The 20,000-nt window shown below is 40.7% G+C and overlaps 1 protein-coding gene across 1 annotated transcript in view; it reads left to right on the top strand.

Annotated features, from left to right (window-relative positions):
- LOC138007634 (sodium- and chloride-dependent GABA transporter 2-like) overlaps positions 1-19,466 on the top strand; it is a 24,772-nt gene extending 5,306 nt beyond the window's left edge. The window contains exons 2-16 of the mRNA XM_068854668.1: positions 1,436-1,771; positions 6,389-6,523; positions 6,681-6,831; positions 10,118-10,204; positions 11,068-11,200; positions 11,783-11,917; positions 13,730-13,833; positions 13,955-14,079; positions 14,338-14,450; positions 14,902-15,030; positions 15,975-16,074; positions 16,719-16,819; positions 17,418-17,588; positions 18,100-18,173; positions 18,548-19,466. Of these exons, the coding sequence (XP_068710769.1) occupies positions 1,525-1,771; positions 6,389-6,523; positions 6,681-6,831; positions 10,118-10,204; positions 11,068-11,200; positions 11,783-11,917; positions 13,730-13,833; positions 13,955-14,079; positions 14,338-14,450; positions 14,902-15,030; positions 15,975-16,074; positions 16,719-16,819; positions 17,418-17,588; positions 18,100-18,173; positions 18,548-18,566 (1,824 nt within the window). The 5' untranslated portion in view covers positions 1,436-1,524 and the 3' untranslated portion in view covers positions 18,567-19,466. The remainder of the gene's footprint in view (positions 1-1,435; positions 1,772-6,388; positions 6,524-6,680; positions 6,832-10,117; positions 10,205-11,067; positions 11,201-11,782; positions 11,918-13,729; positions 13,834-13,954; positions 14,080-14,337; positions 14,451-14,901; positions 15,031-15,974; positions 16,075-16,718; positions 16,820-17,417; positions 17,589-18,099; positions 18,174-18,547) is intronic.
- Positions 19,467-20,000: the final 534 nt, after the last annotated feature.

Here is a 20,000-nt window from a genome sequence, read left to right as displayed (position 1 = left end):
TTACCCTACTAAGTTATTCATTGGCCCTACTTAATAGTTCATAACTTCAATATCCCTCTCTCCGCTGCTGGATTTCATTTTTTTTTTTTTTAATCACTCACACCGGTCACTGTTGACTTAGATTTTGCTTCTTTGATAGCAATTTAAGCTACAATGTTTGTTTTAAAGATAAAGCACGGACTTCAATTTCCGTGAAGTTGTCCCGCCTGACCGAGCCAAAGTGTTTATATGGAGAAAAGTTGGCCCGGCTAGGAGGGTGACCCTACCATCGCAAAAGGGTGACCCGGCTAGGCGGGTCACCCTTCTAGCCGAGCCAACTTTTTGTTTCTCATGTAAACGGTTCGCTACGTTTTGTAGGGAAATGTATGAAAAGTTGGCTCGCCCAGGGTAGCTCGGGTAGGCGGGTGACCCTTCTACCCGGGACAACTTTTCTTCATATAAACGGGGCCTAAGGGCCTGTTTATATGGTCTCGGGTACCCGCCGAGACAACCCTCCCCCCGAGTTGCCCTTGGCAAGATATTTTTCCACTCATTTGTTTAAAAAATTCTATCAACTGTTTACATGAGGTGGTCGAGACAAGTCGGATGGGCGAGCTCGCCTCGGCAGTTAGGATAACCCTGGCAGGTGAGACAACTTTTTCGCATGGAAACGGTTTGCCTCGACAACCCGAGACGAGACAGCAAAAAAAAATAAAAATCAAAGAAGTAACAATTTGGGAGCTTATACATGTTTTTAGCGTTTACTTTCGAATTAAAAGTTTTTTTTCCCGCTAAAATTCTCACAGCTGTCAACGGAAACTCTTGATTCATAAACAGCCTTTTATTTAAACTACATTTTATTGCTGCGTTAAGATTGTCGGTCCATTTGCTGAATGGGAAAACGCAACTATACTTAAGAAAAACGAACTAGAAAGAAAGGCAAATGATGATACGCATTTTTTGAAGAGGCGTCTTAAATTATATGCATATTAAATGAAGTAGGGTCAACTTTGTCTCGGTCACGCAATTCTAATATAGATGCTCGGTAAAGTTGTCTCGGGAGGAAGGCTGTCTCGGGTAACCGAGACCATATAAACAGGCCCTAATTCCAACCTCTTGTATGCATCGCGTTATTTCCAAGAAATTCAGTCTTTTCAGGTCACGTTAGAGTTGTTTTTTCCCGCTGAATATTCATAATACTATACATTAACAATGCAACCTTGAAAGTTAACTGGTAAATAATAACTGCGTCTAGAGTACGTTGCATAAATGCAAGAATTCTGCGTTTATCGAACGTTCAATGTTCTGCACTATAATTCTTTTCATTCGGGGACAAACTTGCCATTTTCAGACCCGCTTTTGTATATTGCCTACAAAGCATGATAGGAATGCTATCAATTAATTATTAACAATGCATTCTTTTGTTAAGTCTGAAAAATTATGCATTTTGGAACAGACTAAACTTCACAGTTGGGTGACCATCAATATCGTGTGTGTTGTTCAAGTAGCAGTGAAAACAGCGCTCTTTTACGACACTAATCAGAAATGGCGTACAAGGAAGGGCAGCAAGATTTGTATCCACTCGGGTACAACAGCAGGGCCGGCTTAGTTGAATCTGACATCGGGGAAAGCAAACCCAACCAGGAAGCGCCGCTGAATCAAGCCACTGTTAGGATCGAAGAGCGGGAACATTGGGGTCGCAAGCTGGACTTTTTGCTCTCCTGCATCGGGTACGCTGTGGGTCTTGGAAACGTCTGGCGATTTCCTTATCTTTGCTACAATAACGGAGGAGGTAAATGGGTTTTTCTTTTTGTCGGGAAAGATCATCATCGCGTCTTGAAAATATATTACAAATGACTTCGTTGCCAATCAAGCGTATCAACACTACTTTGCGTTCGCTTGATAAAATTTTTTCGCCATGTAGAAATCATTTGCGCAGTATCATGAATTCGAAGTTTAACGCATACGCGAGTGCGAAATACTGTCGTTATTTGTCCGACGAAACGCGGTGCAACATTCATCTTCTCGAACGCGGGTAAATAGCTTGACTGAACAGCGCGATGGGCAACCAATGATCTACTTAAACAATAGCGTGCCGCCTTCCCGCCAGCGAGGCAACGATTGAGTTCAATTTCAAAGAGTACAGAACTATAACTAGCTTCGCGTAATTTTTATTTATTCTACTCATCAGTTTGAAAGCACTTGTTGTGATTTTAAGTCTTCGCTTCTAAAGAGAATTAAGCTTATGAAAAACATTACATACGATGCCAGAAGCCTTAAGTTGTATGTTGATTAATTAAACGAATGAACAAAAAACCATTCATTTAAGTCGGTGATGCTTAAGTAATCGAAGCTATACCGGAAAATGGCGGAAGATGGCAGCTTGGTGTCATGTTTGTATTCTACTTGAAATATGACACAGCGCTCAGCATGATTGTACAGTTCAAACGAGAAAAAATACAAATTCTGTCCACGTGCTTTCTGCTTGACCTTGCTCACTGCGCATCACACGAATCAACCAGTTTGTCGCACTCCTATTTTCTGGCAAGATTGTCCTTGATGTGTTTGCTTTAATGGCTCGTGTCACTTAGGTTCTTGTTTTTTCTTTACTGTTTTCGGTGATTTGTTTTATACTGAATGGGCATTCGTAAAGTTTAAGGTCTTTAATGTCGTCAAAGCCCCCCCGGGGTGGGGGCTCCTATATGAAATAGACGGGGATGCTCGTCGTCTCGCTTAGGGGTGTAAATTTTGGATTTTGGTCTCGCTTAGAGTTCTCCGGGCAAAGCGCCAATATTTCAAGCCGCCAAGGTCTCGTTTAGGGTTCCGGGAAGAAACACAGAATTACGCGAAGAGAAACGGAAGTCAAATTTTCTTTTTAACGTGTTTTGTTTGGGGGTCAAAATTTGCTTCAGCCACTCCCAGATTGGTCTCCTTTAAGGGCCACAAAAAGCTTGAGATGGTCTCCTGTAGGGGTTAAATTCAAAATTTCCGATGAGCATCCCCGTCTGTCAACCCCCCCCCCCCCCCCCCCATGTGGCATATACACCATTTAGCCTAGTTTGGTGTGGCGTGGATTCTTTTTTTTATAACACTTCCTAACTATTTCCTCCATTGAGGTTAAGAAATATCACCTCATCAGTTAAATTCATTATTGGCAGTAACCTCAGAACGGGACATGTTTTGCAGCACAAATTATTTAACCTTGTTTCAGACCTTGTTTGGTGAGCAAACATATTTGGTATGTTAACGAGTTGTAAAACGGCACATTCTTCAACATGTATCATGTATTAAAACAAATGTTAATCCCCAGGATGCCATCTTTTTGCTGTCGTTTTTTCGTTGATTGTTGGTTTTTCATTGTTTGATTTCAATAAACGTTTGGCACTTCACAAAAAAACTCAAAGAATAAAGGAACATTCTTATTGAATGTAATGCCATCTTAACTTTGTTGAGGTAAGGCGAAATATTAGTATCTTCTATTTACAACCATAGCTGAACTAGCAGGATATGCCCGTTTTTGTCTGTCCTTGGTAAATAAATATTGAAACTTCACTTAAAATTCATGCTCAACAAATTTTGCCCACCCATCCTCATCCCCAATGGTATCGTCTCCCCTGTCCTAAAATGTTCAGTGAAAGAGTTATATTTAGCCACAATGCCAAGCATATAGGCCATTAACATTTGAAGTGGAAAGAGCACTGAAAGAAATTTTGATTACACATGTACCGAGCCCTGTATCTTACACTGGGCACGTGATGACAAACTCAATCACGCAAATCCAAACTCGTGATATTTCGTCAATTAACTCAGTATGATGTGGGCGTAGTAAGTCAACGAAGAAACAACGATAATTACAGATTACAATTTTTGGATTTGGCACCATTGACTAAGACCATTTGTTAGGGCGTCGATAACCGAGCAAAACAAGTTATACTATGACAGGTCACAAGTGTCACAAACAAACTTATGTTGTGCATGCTTATGCTTGCGTGGCCGGAATGACTCGCTAACGTTATAAAGAAAACCAATCTTAATGTTATAGAACACGCCGTGGAGTTAAACTCCTAAAAGAGGTGCTCTGTTAACCCAAATACTAAAGAGCATATTTTGTATAACATAACAATGGTTTTCTTATTGTTTGATGCACATCTCAGTTTGTAAATAAATAATGAGCACTTCTTAAATATAATCTTTCCAAAATAAGTGACTTCAGCACCATCAAAGTCATCAGGTGAAACCACACACCGCAAAATTATATAAGAACGTTCACCCTCAGCTCCAAAATTAGACGTTCTTATGAAAAAAGAGGATTTGGATTTGGATTTGGCACCATTGACAAAGACCATTTGTTAGGGCGTCGATAACCGAGCAAAACAAGTTATACTATGACAGGTCACAAGTGTCACAAACAAACTTATGTTGTGCATGCTTATGATTGCGTGACTGGAAGGACTCGCTAACGTTATAAAGAAAACCAATCTTAATGTTATAGAACACGCCGTGGAGGTAAACTCTTAAAAGAGGTGCTCTGTTAACCCAAATACTAAAGAGTATATTTTGTATAACATAACAATGGTTTTCCTATTGTATGGTGCACATCTCAGTTTGTAATAACGAGCAGTTCGTAGTTGTAATCGTTCCAAAATAAGTGACTTCAGCGCCATCAAAGTCATCAGGTGAAACCACACACCGCAAAATTATATAAGAACGTTCACCCTCAGCTCCAAAATTAGACGTTCTTATGAAAAAAGAGTGTATACCAAATAGACCACTTTCGATATATTCAAATTAAGTCTAAAACAAAAGACATATCTCGAGGCTATGGGGAATAAATATAAGGATTTGTATGAGTTTATTCCCCAGAGCCTTGAGATGATGCCTTTTGTTTTGGATTGAGTTTTAATATATCGAAATTGGTCTATTGCACTCAAATTTCATGCGATTGCCAATACAAACGACTTATAGTTTGAAACATTACAAAGACCGAGTTTGCATGATGTTGTTTAAGTGACTAAATATGGTTTCCCCATGATCATTGCAAGGTTTTGGAAATAATTTGCATTTACCTTTCTTTTATGCTGCCATTTAAATACCAAGTGAGGAAAATGAAACCCCGCTCTTAATCGACTCAGCCTGAGGAATTTTTTTAATACGTTCTTAAAATTTTGGTTAATTTCAGCCTCAACGTTCTTATAACAAAGGTCTTTTTAAAAAAGAGTGTAAATAAGCACTCTAACTTTTCAGACAACGAAATTGCACAGGTGCTAATTTTTACCAAATTATACGTCCAGAAATCATATGCTTACTTATTCATAATATACATGGAAAAATCCAAACAAGTGAAATTTTGACAGCGCGCGCTTGAAGTTGCTATGAAGTTCATTCAATTGATTGGTTGAAACAGCTTACAACGTTTGTCTAATATATTCCTTTATAACAAGAGTGGCATTCAAAAGTCAGTCAACTGTGAATTTGGAAATATGCATTTGTGATTTGCATTCGTGATACAAATTTGCATTAACTAGTGTTACACGAAAACTGCAGTCTTTTAGCCATACAGAACTAATTTTTTCATGTATATTATTGCTGCCAAGGTTACGAGGCAGTCATTCTAATCTAAGTTTTCAAGCGAGCAACCGTGGAGTTGGACACAATACTCCTGTCGGTGTACGTTGGATCAAACTGCTTGATCTGATCGGCGTAATTACAAATTGAGAAACTAAATATTTTGAGCAAGAGTCGATGCAACGTAGATTTGATTTAGTAAAGTACTAAAGCTTGCTCAAAATATTCTAATCGTGTTTATTTGAGATGCGCGGATTTCTGGACATCTGTATGTCTGTGTTGTGCCCACAGTATCAAGGACAGCGTTGTTGCGCATGGCATGTGATCTTTTTTGCTACCTCTTGGCAACATTCCACATGATTTCGAGTGCAACGAGTAAATATTGCACGAGCACTCTGCGAGCGCAATTCGCAGTCTTTGAAGAAAATGACGAGTGGTTATTTATTCAAAATTGCACAAAAGAAAATCATGTGATCACTTATTAATAATAGACATGAAAAATACCAAGAAAGTCCCGCAATTGAGTAGAAGCAACACACGCATATCACGTAAACACGCAAAAATTGCGCCATCCAGGTCTAGCATTTGATTGGCTATCCATAGCTTTGATCAATGACCAATTAGAATGCTTGGTTTGTATCCTCTTTTCACAATGAATTACCTCTTGTCTACACTGTGTTACCTGAAACTGCATTTCTGCCATCCAATTAGAATAGATAAAATTTTTCATGTGTATTTATTAAAAACATAATTCTCGTACGGAGCCGTAAAGTAAATGAAAATACATGATATTTCTATTAAGAATTTCTTCACCGAACATGGTGTTTTTTCTTTTGTCCCGCAGCTTCATTCCTCATTCCGTATTTTATCTGCCTGGTTTTTTGCGGAATTCCCATTTTCTATCTGGAGGTCGCCCTTGGTCAGTATGTTGGACAGGGTGTTGTGGGTGCTTGGGCTGCCATATGCCCCTTCTTGGGAGGTAAGTGACTTTGGTGCTATGCATCTGTAAGTGGTTTTCCCCGCAGAGGAGCGGGATTGAACATTCCCACCTGTCAAGTTTAATTTTACCGACTGATCGATTGTCTGTTCACCGGTATCTTGATTGATAAACCGTGGCAAACAAACTTATCTCACAGGTATTGGAATCGGCATGGTTATCATCACCTTCCTCTGTAGCGTGTACTACAATGTGATCATGGCGTGGACATTTTACTACATGTTTGCATCCTTCCGGAAGCATTTACCCTGGGAACAATGCTCAGATCCTTGGAAGTCTCCAATGTGCAAGTATGTGAAATAATCGTACACAATAAGACGTTGACATACAGTATGTTGTCCAGTATCCGACCACTTCAGTTTTAAACCGCTTTTAAGTCTCCTTCCTTAGCCGCAGAACCAGTGAAATTTGGCCCTACAATAAATTTGTTCTGTAATATGATGAAAACAAGCTTTGGTTCTCCGACCAGCGAGCCCAGTCTTCGACCACATGAATAACAACATAATAGCCCTTTTCACGGTTAGTTTTTCTCATTTGCATTACAATGTAATCTTACGTGAATGCGAGGCAATTTCGGGTTAAAATTACAAAATAGCCCGAAATTGCCTCACATACATGTTAGATTATATTGTAATGCAAATGAGAAAACCTAACCTTGAAAAGGGCTATTAGACGTAACTTTCGACGGGGAAGAGATGTTTTAGTTCCCTTTTGCTGTTGCAAAGTACTTTAGCATTAGAATTTAGAAAAATATAAATTGACTTAGAAACCGAGCATCGTGAGGAATTCCGTTCTAACGTTTGCTTCCGGTGGTTATTATGCGTGGTTAGTGAAAAGTTGCTGATAATTTTATAATGCTGTTATTTTAGAAACAGTATACCTTTCAAGAAGAATTGTAGGATGTTCTGACTACTTGAATTCTTTGAGAATAGTCACTGCACTTGTATCGAAAGGTTCCTTCAAAAATATCATGATTTACAGACCCTTTCTTCAACTACGATAGTTTTACTGTGCAGTGAAAAGCGGAAACTTAATCATGAAAATTTCAATCACCTGAACAGAACGGTGCCCTCTGCAAAGGATCCTTAAGGTTAAAGCCAGCCAAAACTTGCATCTCAAAGCCTAAATGTTCGTTTTCCTTTCGGTATACTATCTTGCAATTTGCATAGATTTCCTCATTGTCATCCCCTGAGTCCGCTTTTTTTCTTTTGGTCAGCGGCCTCAAGAACATGCGCGGACTCTGGCCACAGTCAAAACAAGAACTCGGCAAATCACGGACTTCCAGCTTTTCTGCGCATTCTCAGAAATTTGAAACAATAACGGTCGTCAACGGCTACTAAACAATTATTCCATGAGCGAGCGTTGGATATGAGATGGTAAATAGCCAACGAGGCACGTAGCGCCGAGTTGGCTATAACCAGTCTCATATCCAACGCGCGCTCATGGAATAATTGTTAAGTAGCGCCTCGTTGGTTTTTTACCATCTCATATCCAACGCGCGTCATGGAATAATTGTTAGGTAGCCGTTATCCAACAAGCGCCAATGGAATACCTGTTTTATTAAATTCCTTAAACTCCAAAAATTTGGAAGTACGAAATACGAGCGAAAAAAGAGAGAAAATCCGAGCGAAATCGAGAAAAACTTCATGAAGATGCGATGTTGTGTAATACATTGTGGTCAGACAGACGTAGGGTCATCACAAAAACATTTCTTGCCTTTTCGCGTACTTCTCAACGTCGGAATTGATCCAAACTTTCACCCCAAAAAAGTTTATTTTCCTTTTTTTGGCCTTATTTAAAGAGAAATTTTGTTTTCGGGCGACAAAAAATTAGTTTAGCAACCCTTAGCGCAATCATTTACCATATAAGGTCAGACTAAGGTATATGAGCTGATAACCGAGACTGAGTGAACCAATCAGAGCACGCGAAATGCATTGTCCGAGGTTGAGCATTTAATAAAACATTATACCATTACCATGACTGCGCATATTATTGGTTTTGGCCAGAATCCGTGTTCTTGGTGCTGACCGTCAAAAGAAAAGCGGACTCTAGGGACGAGAATGAGATTTCCAAGTCATGACTATTTTAGTTACTTCGCATGTGCAGATCATCGGGTAAAAAGCGTTCATGATGTGGTGTCGAGCTTCTATTTCTCGCGACTGTGCGCTTGGTGACTTTGAAACATTTCTACGTTGGATTTTAGGCTACGACGGTAAATGGAGGCATGAGTTGGTAGAGTCTCGTAATTATGAGAATCCTTCCAGTCATTAATCAATCAATCAATCAACTATATTTCCTCACATCTTCAACCACGACAGAAAAAAGAAAGATGAGCCGAAGTAAAACAATCCTCATCGAAAGAACATAACCCGGAAGAAAAAGCGGGAATCTTCAACATGTTCAATCAATTTTGTCCTTCACTCCTCCCGGAGCATAGGCCACCAATAATAGGTCTCCAGTCTCCTCTTTCCAGGGCTACCCTTTCAGGTTGTTTCCATCTGTGTCCAGTCCTTTTAATGTTCAGTTGACTTCTAATCTTTTAAGTATTTCTTTTCAAATTGTGCATCTCTATATATGTGGTGTGAATAGGTTTGCAAACAATTGTTTTTTTAGTATTTATAAGTGTCTTTATTTTTGTAGCTCCAAGTGTTAGTTTTTCTATTTGGGAGTACTAGTTCCAAGTTCCAAGTTATCACAGCTAGTTAGTAACAAATTACTGTATAAAAAAACACAAGATGCAAAGCTTAGCCTCTAACTAGATGAGTACAAACGGTTGAGAGTGACAAACCAAGTTAACCATCTGGTTTTCTGGTAGGCTGAATGGTAGGTAGTTGATTGAGTTTAAGGGCCCGATCAAACCTCTTCAACATTTGCTTCAACATCCTTTCGATTTTGTTGAACGATGTTGAATGATGTTGATTGCTGGGGTGGGCCAACGGTTTCAACACGTCACTCAACATTTGATTCAACAAAGCTCGCGAAAGGCCTTGTATTCCGTCCCAGGCTGCAGCCTCGGTTGTTACTGTGGATACGGACATGATACGTCATTGAGAGACTGATTAGTGCGCATGCTCATACCCAACAATGTTAAAGATGGGGGCAAACGTCTTCAACTTCATTCAACATTCGCGAAAACAAAAGAAATGTTGAATGGTTGTTGATGCAAATATTGAATGAGGTGGAAGCTGTTTGCCCCCCTCTTTCAATTGTTGTGCGTGCGCGTGCGTGCTTATCGGTCTCTTAATCACGTATCTATGTCCGTATCCATAGCAACAACCGTGGCTGCAGGGCTGAATACAGGGCCTCTGGTAAGGTTTGTTGAATCAAATGTTGGTGATGTGTTGAAGACTTTTGCCTGCCCCAGCAGTCAAGATCTTTCAACATCGTTCAACATCATTCCACAAAATCGAATGGATGTTGAAGCAAATGTTGAAGCCCTGTGCCTGGGCCTTCAGTTATGTCCCCGCAAAAAAAAAAAAAAAAAAAAAAAATCAGAAAGATGTTTCAGTCTCATGTTAAGTTATCAGACCCCAACAGTAAAGTGTTATTTTAATTTCGTCTTGGTGTGCATTTCAGGGCAGAGCGTGGTGGTGAACCCAATTGTTCACTTTTGGGTCAGCCTTCGGATTGCAAATGGGTCTCTCCCGAGGAAGACTACTTTAAGTAAGTTGGCTCGAAATAGAAAACGAAACTGACACCTCATAATTTCTACTTCACTTTCGTCAAACTACTTCTACTTCAATCTTTGACAGTCTCCATTGTAATGGGAATTCTAAACTTCCTTAACTTGTCATTTTCCGCTTGGAACAGAGACACTTCAATGTCCTGAGATCTGTGGAGGTAAGAAAGACACAAAGAAGAACCTCTAATCGCAGGGGTGTATGTCGATTCCGGAGTGCGCCATCAGATTTTAGGTTTCATGTCGATACTTTTAATTGCTTAACAATGAAGTGAAGTACCAAGAGTACATTACCCAGGAGTAACAATCTGGTATCAGGTTGTCCTCTTCAGCGTCAGAAAAGTGTATATTTTTAAAACAAGTTTTGCGGGAAAATAAACAATAGACCGATTCAAATCTCCCGGGGTTAAGATTCTTTGTGTACTGTATTTGCATTATAATGTAGCATTCACATATTAAATGATATGGCAATACCTGGAAGAAAACGTTTAATTCCCAAAGGGGTTTGTTGGTCTCTTGTTTATTTTCCTGCAAAACGTGGTTTAAAAGTGGACACTTTTCTGACGCTGATGGGGACTAGGCTTATAATTCAGAAATGCAATAACGAAACAGGAAAGCATTTGCTATCTCGTGGTGCCTTACAAAATACTGACTTCTGTTTGTGCGGTGCAATAGCTCGGGTGCTATTGCTCTTGATTATCCGTCCTCGTTCTCAATTTCGATCTTGATTTGGATTGATACTGTACTAACGGAAATATACTTGTCAACACTCTGGATAATCTCCAAACTCATTTTACCACCTTATCAAACCTGTTATGGCTATTTTTTTCGTTCATCTCGACTAAAGCAACCACGTGCTAAAGCTCTCTCCTGGTATTGACGTTGGTGGCGAAGTCAGGTTTGAACTTGCTATGTGCCTTTTGCTGGGGTGGATTATTGTTTACTTCTGTGTCTGGAAAGGAATCAAGTCTGCCGGCAAGGTGAGAATTCTGTTCATCATCACGCTAATGATACGCGAGCAAAATGCGTGCTTTAAAACTGGTTCCCGCCTTCTTCCGTGCGTAGCGTTCTTTTTTCAGTACATTTGTGCAATTCTCCAATCATAACGAAAGAAAAACCAGTAATTTATTGGGTCTCCTGCAACCTCGTCCCCAGTTTCTTTCTTCTTCCCTTCCCTTTGGAGCAGCCAAGAGAGTGTCAGTACGCAGCTATTACGACGGCTCTCTGGATTACTTCAGAAAACAACTGACACAAAGAACGATACAAAAGAAACAATGGCCGGACCATAACTCTAAAAGCAATAGAGCTGCGTCCTAAAGGGATCCAATGAAATTTGAGATTGTAAAGAGCAGCGTCCTATCTCCCGAGAGAGAGAAATGGATTGGAAGGAGAGAGACCCTGGGAACGAGGTTGGGTGTCCTGTTGCACACTGGATAGCCATCTGTTGACAGCCAGGAGTTGTTTGTTTGCTTTTGCTTTTTCGTCTTTTTTGTGATAATTTTGTGTTGTAATTGATAACTGAAACAAATCATAACTTTAATGAGTGTCACTTTCCATTTCAGGTTGTTTACTTCACTGCAACGTTTCCTTATCTTGTGTTGTTCATTCTGTTGATCCGTGGGGCCACACTGGAAGGTGCTGGCCAAGGTGTAGAGTTCTACCTAAAGCCTGACTTTGAAAAGTTGAAAAATCCGCAGGTAAAACGCAGGGACTGAGCTTCCATATCCTTCAAATATCATTTAAAACAGTAAAAGTACCTCATGGCAGAATTTCCAGGTCTTTCTGAAACAATATACCCAACCAACAACAGGTATGAAAGCGAAATTGTGTCAGAGCAAAGGTTTGAAAGGCAGCCTCCCTGTATCATATCCCTGACTTCCGTCCGGTTCAGCCCCAGGGACACCCAACGACCAATTTGTTGTAAAATGTATTATTATACCCCAGTTGATGAAAATAAATGTTATTAAGGCATTTTCAGGTGTTTTTCAGTGTTGCTGGGAAAACATTATCTGTTCCTTTTTCCCAGCAAGACACACAAGAAATTTCCCAGCCAGCTGATCAAATTTATTTCCCAGCCAGGAATTCCGCGCGCTTTCAAATCCCTCGATCCAAAACGACCAAACAAAAGCGACAAAACCGGGACAAAACAAGTTTTTTCCGCAAGCGCAATCACTCTGACCAGCCGTCGTATGTTTGGGAGAGGGAAGGGGTTCTTTTTTTTTTTTTTTTAGTCGTCCTCAGTCTTCAGAGTTTCTACAGCCAGCTCGGATTGAAATGCTAGAAAAAGTCAGTAATTCCCAGGCAAAACCTCTATCAATAACAAAATTTCCCAGCCAACTCATCGAAACACCTGTATTTTTGCCAGCCAGCAAGATTCCTCTGGGGAACAGATAATGTGAGGAACAGATTCGTTGGGTGCCCTTGAAGCCCGCCCGGATATTTCCTGGAATGCACGTAATCAGATGCACGCCAACGAACAAGCATAACGAAGGGTCCCCATGCTCATCTTTACACGTGCTTTTCGCGTGCGCGGAGTTTCCGCGATTCGTTTTCCGGGTTATCCGGAGGCCTGGAACAGGCTATCGATTGTTTGGTTGAGATGAGGTGGCTTAGTCCAAGGCTGGGGTGCCCGTCTTCCAATCACGCTTTGAGTTCTTGATTTGTATTCAAAGGAACTTAATTCTACTCTACAGCTAAGTTGCATGTTGCTCCTACCGGTTGAGGTTCTTAACTCTGTTATGTTTCCCTTGCATAATTGTTTTCGTTAGATTATTGGGGAGCCTGTGGTAGCCTAGCCAACCTTGTTCCCAGTGCTTTTCTCCGCTGAGAAAAAGCCCTGGTAAGGAGGTTGGTAGCTTACCTTGATAGGCAAGTATGCTTTCACTAAAATTAAAGCTTTGGGTCGTTGCTGGGTTCGCTTGGGTTAGGCAGAGTTTGGCTCGGTTGCAGGTTTGTTGAATTTAGTTGATTGTAAACGGATTTGGTAGTTCAGATGGCTTAAACTTAGTTGGTCTACCATTAAAATTAAATTTTCGATCAATTATTGAAACGCTGTATTTGAGTTAATAGGGAGCTTACGAAACGACGACGCCGACGGCAACGACGACGCTACAAGACAATAGGTTTAGTGAGCAAAAACAATGGCTCTGCACGCTCTGCACGTGCGTTTTACGTTTTGGTGCATTTCTTTGCCGTCATCTCGTAAATGACGACGTGAAATGACTAAATTCAAGGTTCTGTGGAGGACGTTAGCACATGACGATGAATTTTCAGTTCTCTCTCTACGCTTCCAACCCACTCATACCAGTTTAATTCCTTGTCAGTTACTACACATTCTTAACGCGGAACGACATGAAATAGTTTCGTAGTGATATGAATAACGCGGATTTGAATTTTTAAATGAAGTCCTCGTAGCCGTCGTCGTCCTCGTTTCGTAAGCTCCCTATTAGTTGCCTGCTACGACGCAATTATCAAATATTCTTAGTTCAATTTTGCTGGTCTGTTCTCAGGTGTGGGTGCAGGCTGCGGGCCAAATTTTCTTCTCGCTTAGTATTGGGTTTGGAGGGCTCATCACTTATGGCAGCTACAACAAATTTCACAACAACTGTGAGAAGTAAGTGAACTGCTCATCTCTTTCATAAGTTATATTTGCACCACTTTTTTCTCTCCTCATCCGTTTCGGCATCACCCGTCCCACCTCTCCCTTTTGACAAATTCCTGATATTGTTTTGCAGAGATACGCTAATTGTTTCGTTGATCAATTGCGGCACGAGCCTCTTCGCTGGATTTGTGATATTCACCATGATGGGTTTCATGGCCAACAACTTAGGTGTCGACGTGCCTCAAGTGGTGAAAGGAGGTAATTTTGTTTTTCTAGTGAAGTACACACCTAGTGGATCTCCATACACTACCTTTTTCCTTCATGTAAATCGTTTTGGTCCGTCAAGTTTGACACTGTGAAAAGTCGCGCAAAAAAGCGATCCCGCGAACACTAAGAGTCTCCTCGAGTGCTCGTCAAAATTCCCAACGTACTCTAGCAATAATAAGGGAAACTCCTATTTCTACGTTCAACACTCGTTTATTATCCCCTCAACGAGGTTTTTTTTGTTATTTGCAGGTCCAGGTTTGGCTTTTATAGCTTATCCTGAGGGTATCAAACAGATGCCTGCCTCCCCGTTCTGGGCGTTTATCTTCTTTTTTATGTTGTTTAATCTTGGATTAGACAGTCAGGTAAATCAGTACCATGATTTCGCTACTTCTCATTAACAATGTTATCATAGATTGTTGGTGTGAAGTTCATGAACAAGTCTTTGATCTCCGTTGCATTATCTCTACCATACTTATGAGAAATGGTAATAACATGCATATCCCTACCCTTACAGCAATTGTTCAATTTTCCTTATTGAAGGCATTCTTTGGGAATCCCAATCCGAAATATAATAATTTCTTGTTAAGCTTTCCCCATTACAAGTTTCCCATCCTGAATGGCTCCCTAACTCTTTAAAATCATCAGTCCAAAGGCTTCGTACTCTTTTTTTATGTTAAGAATTTGTTTTGGCTGCATCTTTATTTGCAAATGACCGTAAATAAATGAATTCCTTTTCTCAAAAACAAATGAAAAGCAAGTCATCACAGTCTCACTTTGCTAAATCCAACCATCTGTTGATTTTTTTTTTTTAAGTTTGTGGGAGTCGAGACTTGTACTACGGTATTGGCCGACTGGAAACCAGGCTTCCGTCGTTACAAAGCGGTCATCACATTGGGTTTCTGTGTCGTGTGCTATATACTTGGATTAGCTCACGTGACCAAGGTAAGGTGAAAGGACGCAGAGATCTGAGTACTAGTCAACTCTAGTGCTTGATTAAGGGTGCTTTCCACTTTTCCTGACCATCAGGTCGGAGGCCAGTGGAACTAACCAAGGAAAAATGGAATGACGTTTTTCATCAAAAGTCAATTTTCAACCGGAACGAAGCGTTCCATTTACGTTTCGAGCGAAAGTTCGGTTACATAACAATGAAGTAGGACTGGAAACGGGAATTTTTGTAAATGGAACGGAACGTTTCGGTCGGACCGGACCGACCGGTCAAAGAGGACCACCTCCAGAGGTGGTCCCAAATATTCCGGTCGGACCGAACCGAAACGGACCTTTCCATTTGACTTCAGCCCGAAATATCCGGAAATTTTGGCTTAATGGAAAGCACAACTACATTTACCTGATCACGATCTTGGTATCTAACACCGAAACATTACCGATGCAAAAATACTAATCAACAGAAAAAATATTTTGGGAACAAAAGACTCATGCCTACTGGAACTATTCCTATGCAGCGTTACGATAAACTAGGATTAATGCCATGACAAGCTTACAAGAAGATTACCGTTCATCCATGTTTAATCTCAAGTCCAAGAGGATAGTCAAGACTCTTCCTTGCTGGACATCAAACTCCCGATTTCGAAATCTGTTTTTTACGCCGCCTTGAAAACCTCGCCGGAGAGAATAAATAAAACAATTATCACTTCATTATTGTCGCAACCTTACAAACATTTTTTGGTTCGTAAGGCAAAAACCACTCGCAGCGTAGTACCGAACGCCATCTTCCCCCGCATGACACCGACTCCTGGAATCGACCCGGAACACATGCATATTGGTGAAAGACAACCAAGATCTCTCATCACTGCGCAAAACCTGCTCCTCAAAGAAAATGAAAGGACTTTGTGTAGTGTTGTTAATTTCCTTTCTTGGTCATAATACAGGGTGGAATGTACGTGTTTCAAATGTTTGATTACCAAGCCGGTGGAATATCCCTGGTGTTGATTGCTCTGCTTGAAGTAGTGGGCGTTGGTTGGTTTTACGGTGAGTGAGAAAAGTTGGTAAACTGAAACCGTTGGAAATGCATACGACCAGAATATCCAACGTCGCAGGTTCTACCATTTTGTTATTGAGCCCACCACTTCCCTCGAACTTCCGGCATAGCCTAGGCAGTCGACCTTTACGTCCTCCGGATCCATGAGAGCCGAAAGACGAAAGTACATTGGACTAAAACGCCTAGGAACAGACTGTAAACGATACCCTTGGGACACATTTGACCCCGGATCCGGGAATCGAACCCGGGATTTGTACTTGAGAGGGGGCTCGTCTCATTGATGCTATATCCCCTCTCTTTTCATTCCTCCAAGGTCACTAGGAAAAATCGATTAATTAAAACTGTCGGGATTTCTAGTGGACATCCATTGTTCAAAATAAGGCAGTTGGCTCAAACGGATTGGATAGGAACAAAGAAAATGTTGGTTCGCATTTCAGAGTTCATACAAACACCCAGGAATTTTTAGTTCCTTTTGCCCTGAAAATGTGGTCTCTATAATGGAGGTACGAATGTACACTTTTCATTCCTTTACCGTGTAAATTTACCATGACCATTTGCCAGTTTCCTGTCTTTAATCATGTTTTATGCTAATTGGTCTTTTGTGTTTTGTTTCTGTTGCCTCTTTCTCTTAAAGGGACCGAGCAATTTTGCACGGACATCGAGAACATGATTGGCCACCGCCCCAACATGTATTACCGCTTGTGTTGGAAGTACATCTCCCCCCTCATTATTGGTGTAAGCAGTTTATTGTACCGTCTTGTGCTGTATTATGTCATTTGTCTTGTTTACGATCCAGCACTAACAATCTCAGTGCATGTCCGTTATGGGGAATTAGCTTGGAACTTTGCTTTATTTTACAAACCCAGCCCAGAGTGGACTCGAGTTCCAGCCTTTTTAGTTTAGAGTGGTTAGCTCATTGTTGCGTGGCTTTGTGTTGCGGTGAACGAGCGCAGTACCGAGCGTGAGTCACTTACAACAAGATAAAGACGAGCGGGAAACAAACAGCATGGTTCATGTTATATCTCATGAATACTAATATACCTATACGCCGCAAGGTATGTTGGGACTTTTGCGTTCGCCATGTTGTCTATTAAAGTTAGTTCAGTGCATACACTTCGTACATTTTTCGATGCTACTTCTCATTCTTCGACCCCAATACACCACAGTTCATCCGATCAAGTTTGGTTGAAGAATAGTCTCTTCTCTCTCGCCTTTTTCAGCAAGTCCCACGCCCTTTGCCAGCCAGTGGCGATACCTTTTGAAAGAAATCGAAGTCCTCCTTGGTGTTATGAAATATTGTCTTATTTCTTTGTTTTCATTGTTTTCACTTCAGGTTATCTTCATTTGGTTCTGTGTGGATTGGACCGGTATAAGTTATGCTGGTTACCAGTACCCCACGTGGGCGGAAATAGTAGGATGGATGCTTTGCATAGTCTCCATTATGTGTGTCCCAGGATATGCCTTGCATCGATACCTGAAACTTCCGTATGGATCGTTTGCGGAGGTAACAAACAATGCTCTCTTGTTGGTTTCGGGAAGGCTGATGCCAGAGACGAGGAGGGAGGAAATAGTAGCACCATGACTAATTTGTACCCTGGCCATTTGGCAGAGCTGAAGAATAACAGTGTTAAAGAATATAGCAATTACTTGTGCCTCTTTTCTTCTCGTTTTTAATGGTGTGATTCTTTGTGTGTGGAGAATCGCCAGCCATATCCTAGAACAATGTATTTTTTCAGGGGAGTCGGGACTGCTTAGCGGTTATCAACCGCGCCTTCCACCTCCGCGACCTGGGTTCAACCCTCGGCCCCGAGGTCCTGGGCTTAGTTTCAGTCGATCTCAATCTGACTCCGAGGGTTTTTCTCCTTGTACTCCGGTTTTCCTCCCTCATCAAAATCGACTCACTCAATTACATCCGGCTGCTGGCGGATACCCTCGATGGGGACAACCTGTCATATCCTTTCCTTTCATTGAATGAATAACATAGAATTAAAATAAATTATTCATTTTTCCTGTAGCGTTTCCGCACAATCCTTCTTCCTGACCGTGAAGTATTGAGCAAGATTGAAGAAAAATATGGTATCGTACGCAAGTAAGTGAAATACCCACTGCATCGTACGAAAGACGACTTCTGGTCAGGCAGTAATTCTTCTATGACCTTTATGGGAAATCTTTCGTACTTGACAAGCAATTACGAATCAACTGTACAAACTGACCTGAAAGCTGGGATGTTTTAATACTCAGACAGCATAGAATACAACGCGTGTTGATTGGCATATATGGGATAGTCATTTGGTTAATCCAGTGAAATGCGTTGTATCGAGTTCAACGTTTTTCGGCTGCGTCAGCCATCTGAATCGGGAGGTGTGTGGGTGACTCCCATAACCACTAAACTTCTAAGTCATTTTAGAAGTTTGCAAAACACACATATTTAACCCTAAGCTGTTTTTTCTGTTTATTTTGCAGATATAAGTATGAGCCATGAATTTTCATGTGAGCAAGGACACTGAAGTTTAGAATTGGCACTGCTAGATTACTGCTAGGTTTATACATACAAACTTATCATTGGTGAACTAAAGGGAAAATAAGGATTATACATACAAACTTATTATACATACAAACTTATGATTGGTGAACTAAAGGGAAAATAAGGATTATGGAGAGGTACACAGACCGGATCCCGCTTTTGGCAAATGTGAATTCAGTGTGAGTGAGTAAATTTCATATGACTTTTTTGGCTCAATAAAAATGTAAAATTGTTTCCGGAGACGTTCGCATTCGTTCAATATAGGGAAGCAAACTTCTGTTTGATATTTAAAAAGAACTTTAGGAACTAAATTGCAGTCATATCCTCTGTTTTCCTTCTCTATATTTTATTTTCTCTTGGTGAAACCCTGGCTAATTAAGGCATTAAATTCGTCTCCGTCTAGACCAACTTATCTTAGCTTTGTGTGATCACCAGTCCTTCGCGCATGTCTCGGCTAACAAAAGCTGTATAAAAGCCCTGTGTATTCTGTTTCGAGATTGTGGATGAAGTTGAGCATCGAGCTGAAAATATTTGTCATTTTAACAATCAGATGACAAACGCTTCTTTCTTACTGTGTAATAACACAAAGGGGTGCGAAACGTTTAAAAATTGTTAAGTCGTGAAAAGTCACCGGTTATTATTTTTTTCATTGGTTGGTCATTTCGCTGTTTTCTGTAGTCAATAGATTTAGTTGGTGCCTCTTAGACCGTAAAGTAAGAAAAACATGGCCGGGAATTCTTGCAATTCCTTGCATGTCTGGACACAAGTAGGAAAAATTAACCAATTGGTATCGTAAGCTTAGGCTTTATTTAATTTAGAATTGTAACATTGAGAAGCATTAAAAGCAAATTTAGTGTATCAGTGTTTTTGTCATGGATGGGGATGGTGGGCGTAACCGAGGATATAACACCTATAAGCACTTTTTGTCAGAATACAGTATATTTTTAGAATACCCGTTCCCTCGAAAATTATTTGTCATGTCCCTGAAAAAGACATGGCAGAAACGTGTGACACGGCTTCTTCTGGTTGGTTAAAATTGGTGGCCCTTTGTTTGTTTCGGGCTCAAAGTTCAATAAATCCATTTGCGACTGTGCTAGGGGCAAGACCGCAAAGTGATAGATCAACACTCAATAAGAAATTATGAGCTGTCAAGAGCTTTGGCCTCAGGTGAGCCTGGAAATTTTCGATAAGCCAGTCTCTTTTTTTCGACTCGGGTATAATGACACCTTTCCCACTTTATCGCATTTTATGTTAACATTTTCATAAACGCCCACACGTATCCGGATATTTTTTACGTATCCAGTGAATCCGATATGGGAAAGAGCAACTTTTTGAATCTACTCTCCAGAGTGGAAAGTTTTGAATACGCAACGAATTTGGAATCGTGTGGAC

Source organism: Montipora foliosa, chromosome 6 (genome assembly GCF_036669935.1).
Source record: "Montipora foliosa isolate CH-2021 chromosome 6, ASM3666993v2, whole genome shotgun sequence".
Lineage (NCBI taxonomy): Eukaryota > Metazoa > Cnidaria > Anthozoa > Scleractinia > Acroporidae > Montipora > Montipora foliosa.
This window is presented reverse-complemented; position numbering and strand designations above follow the sequence as displayed.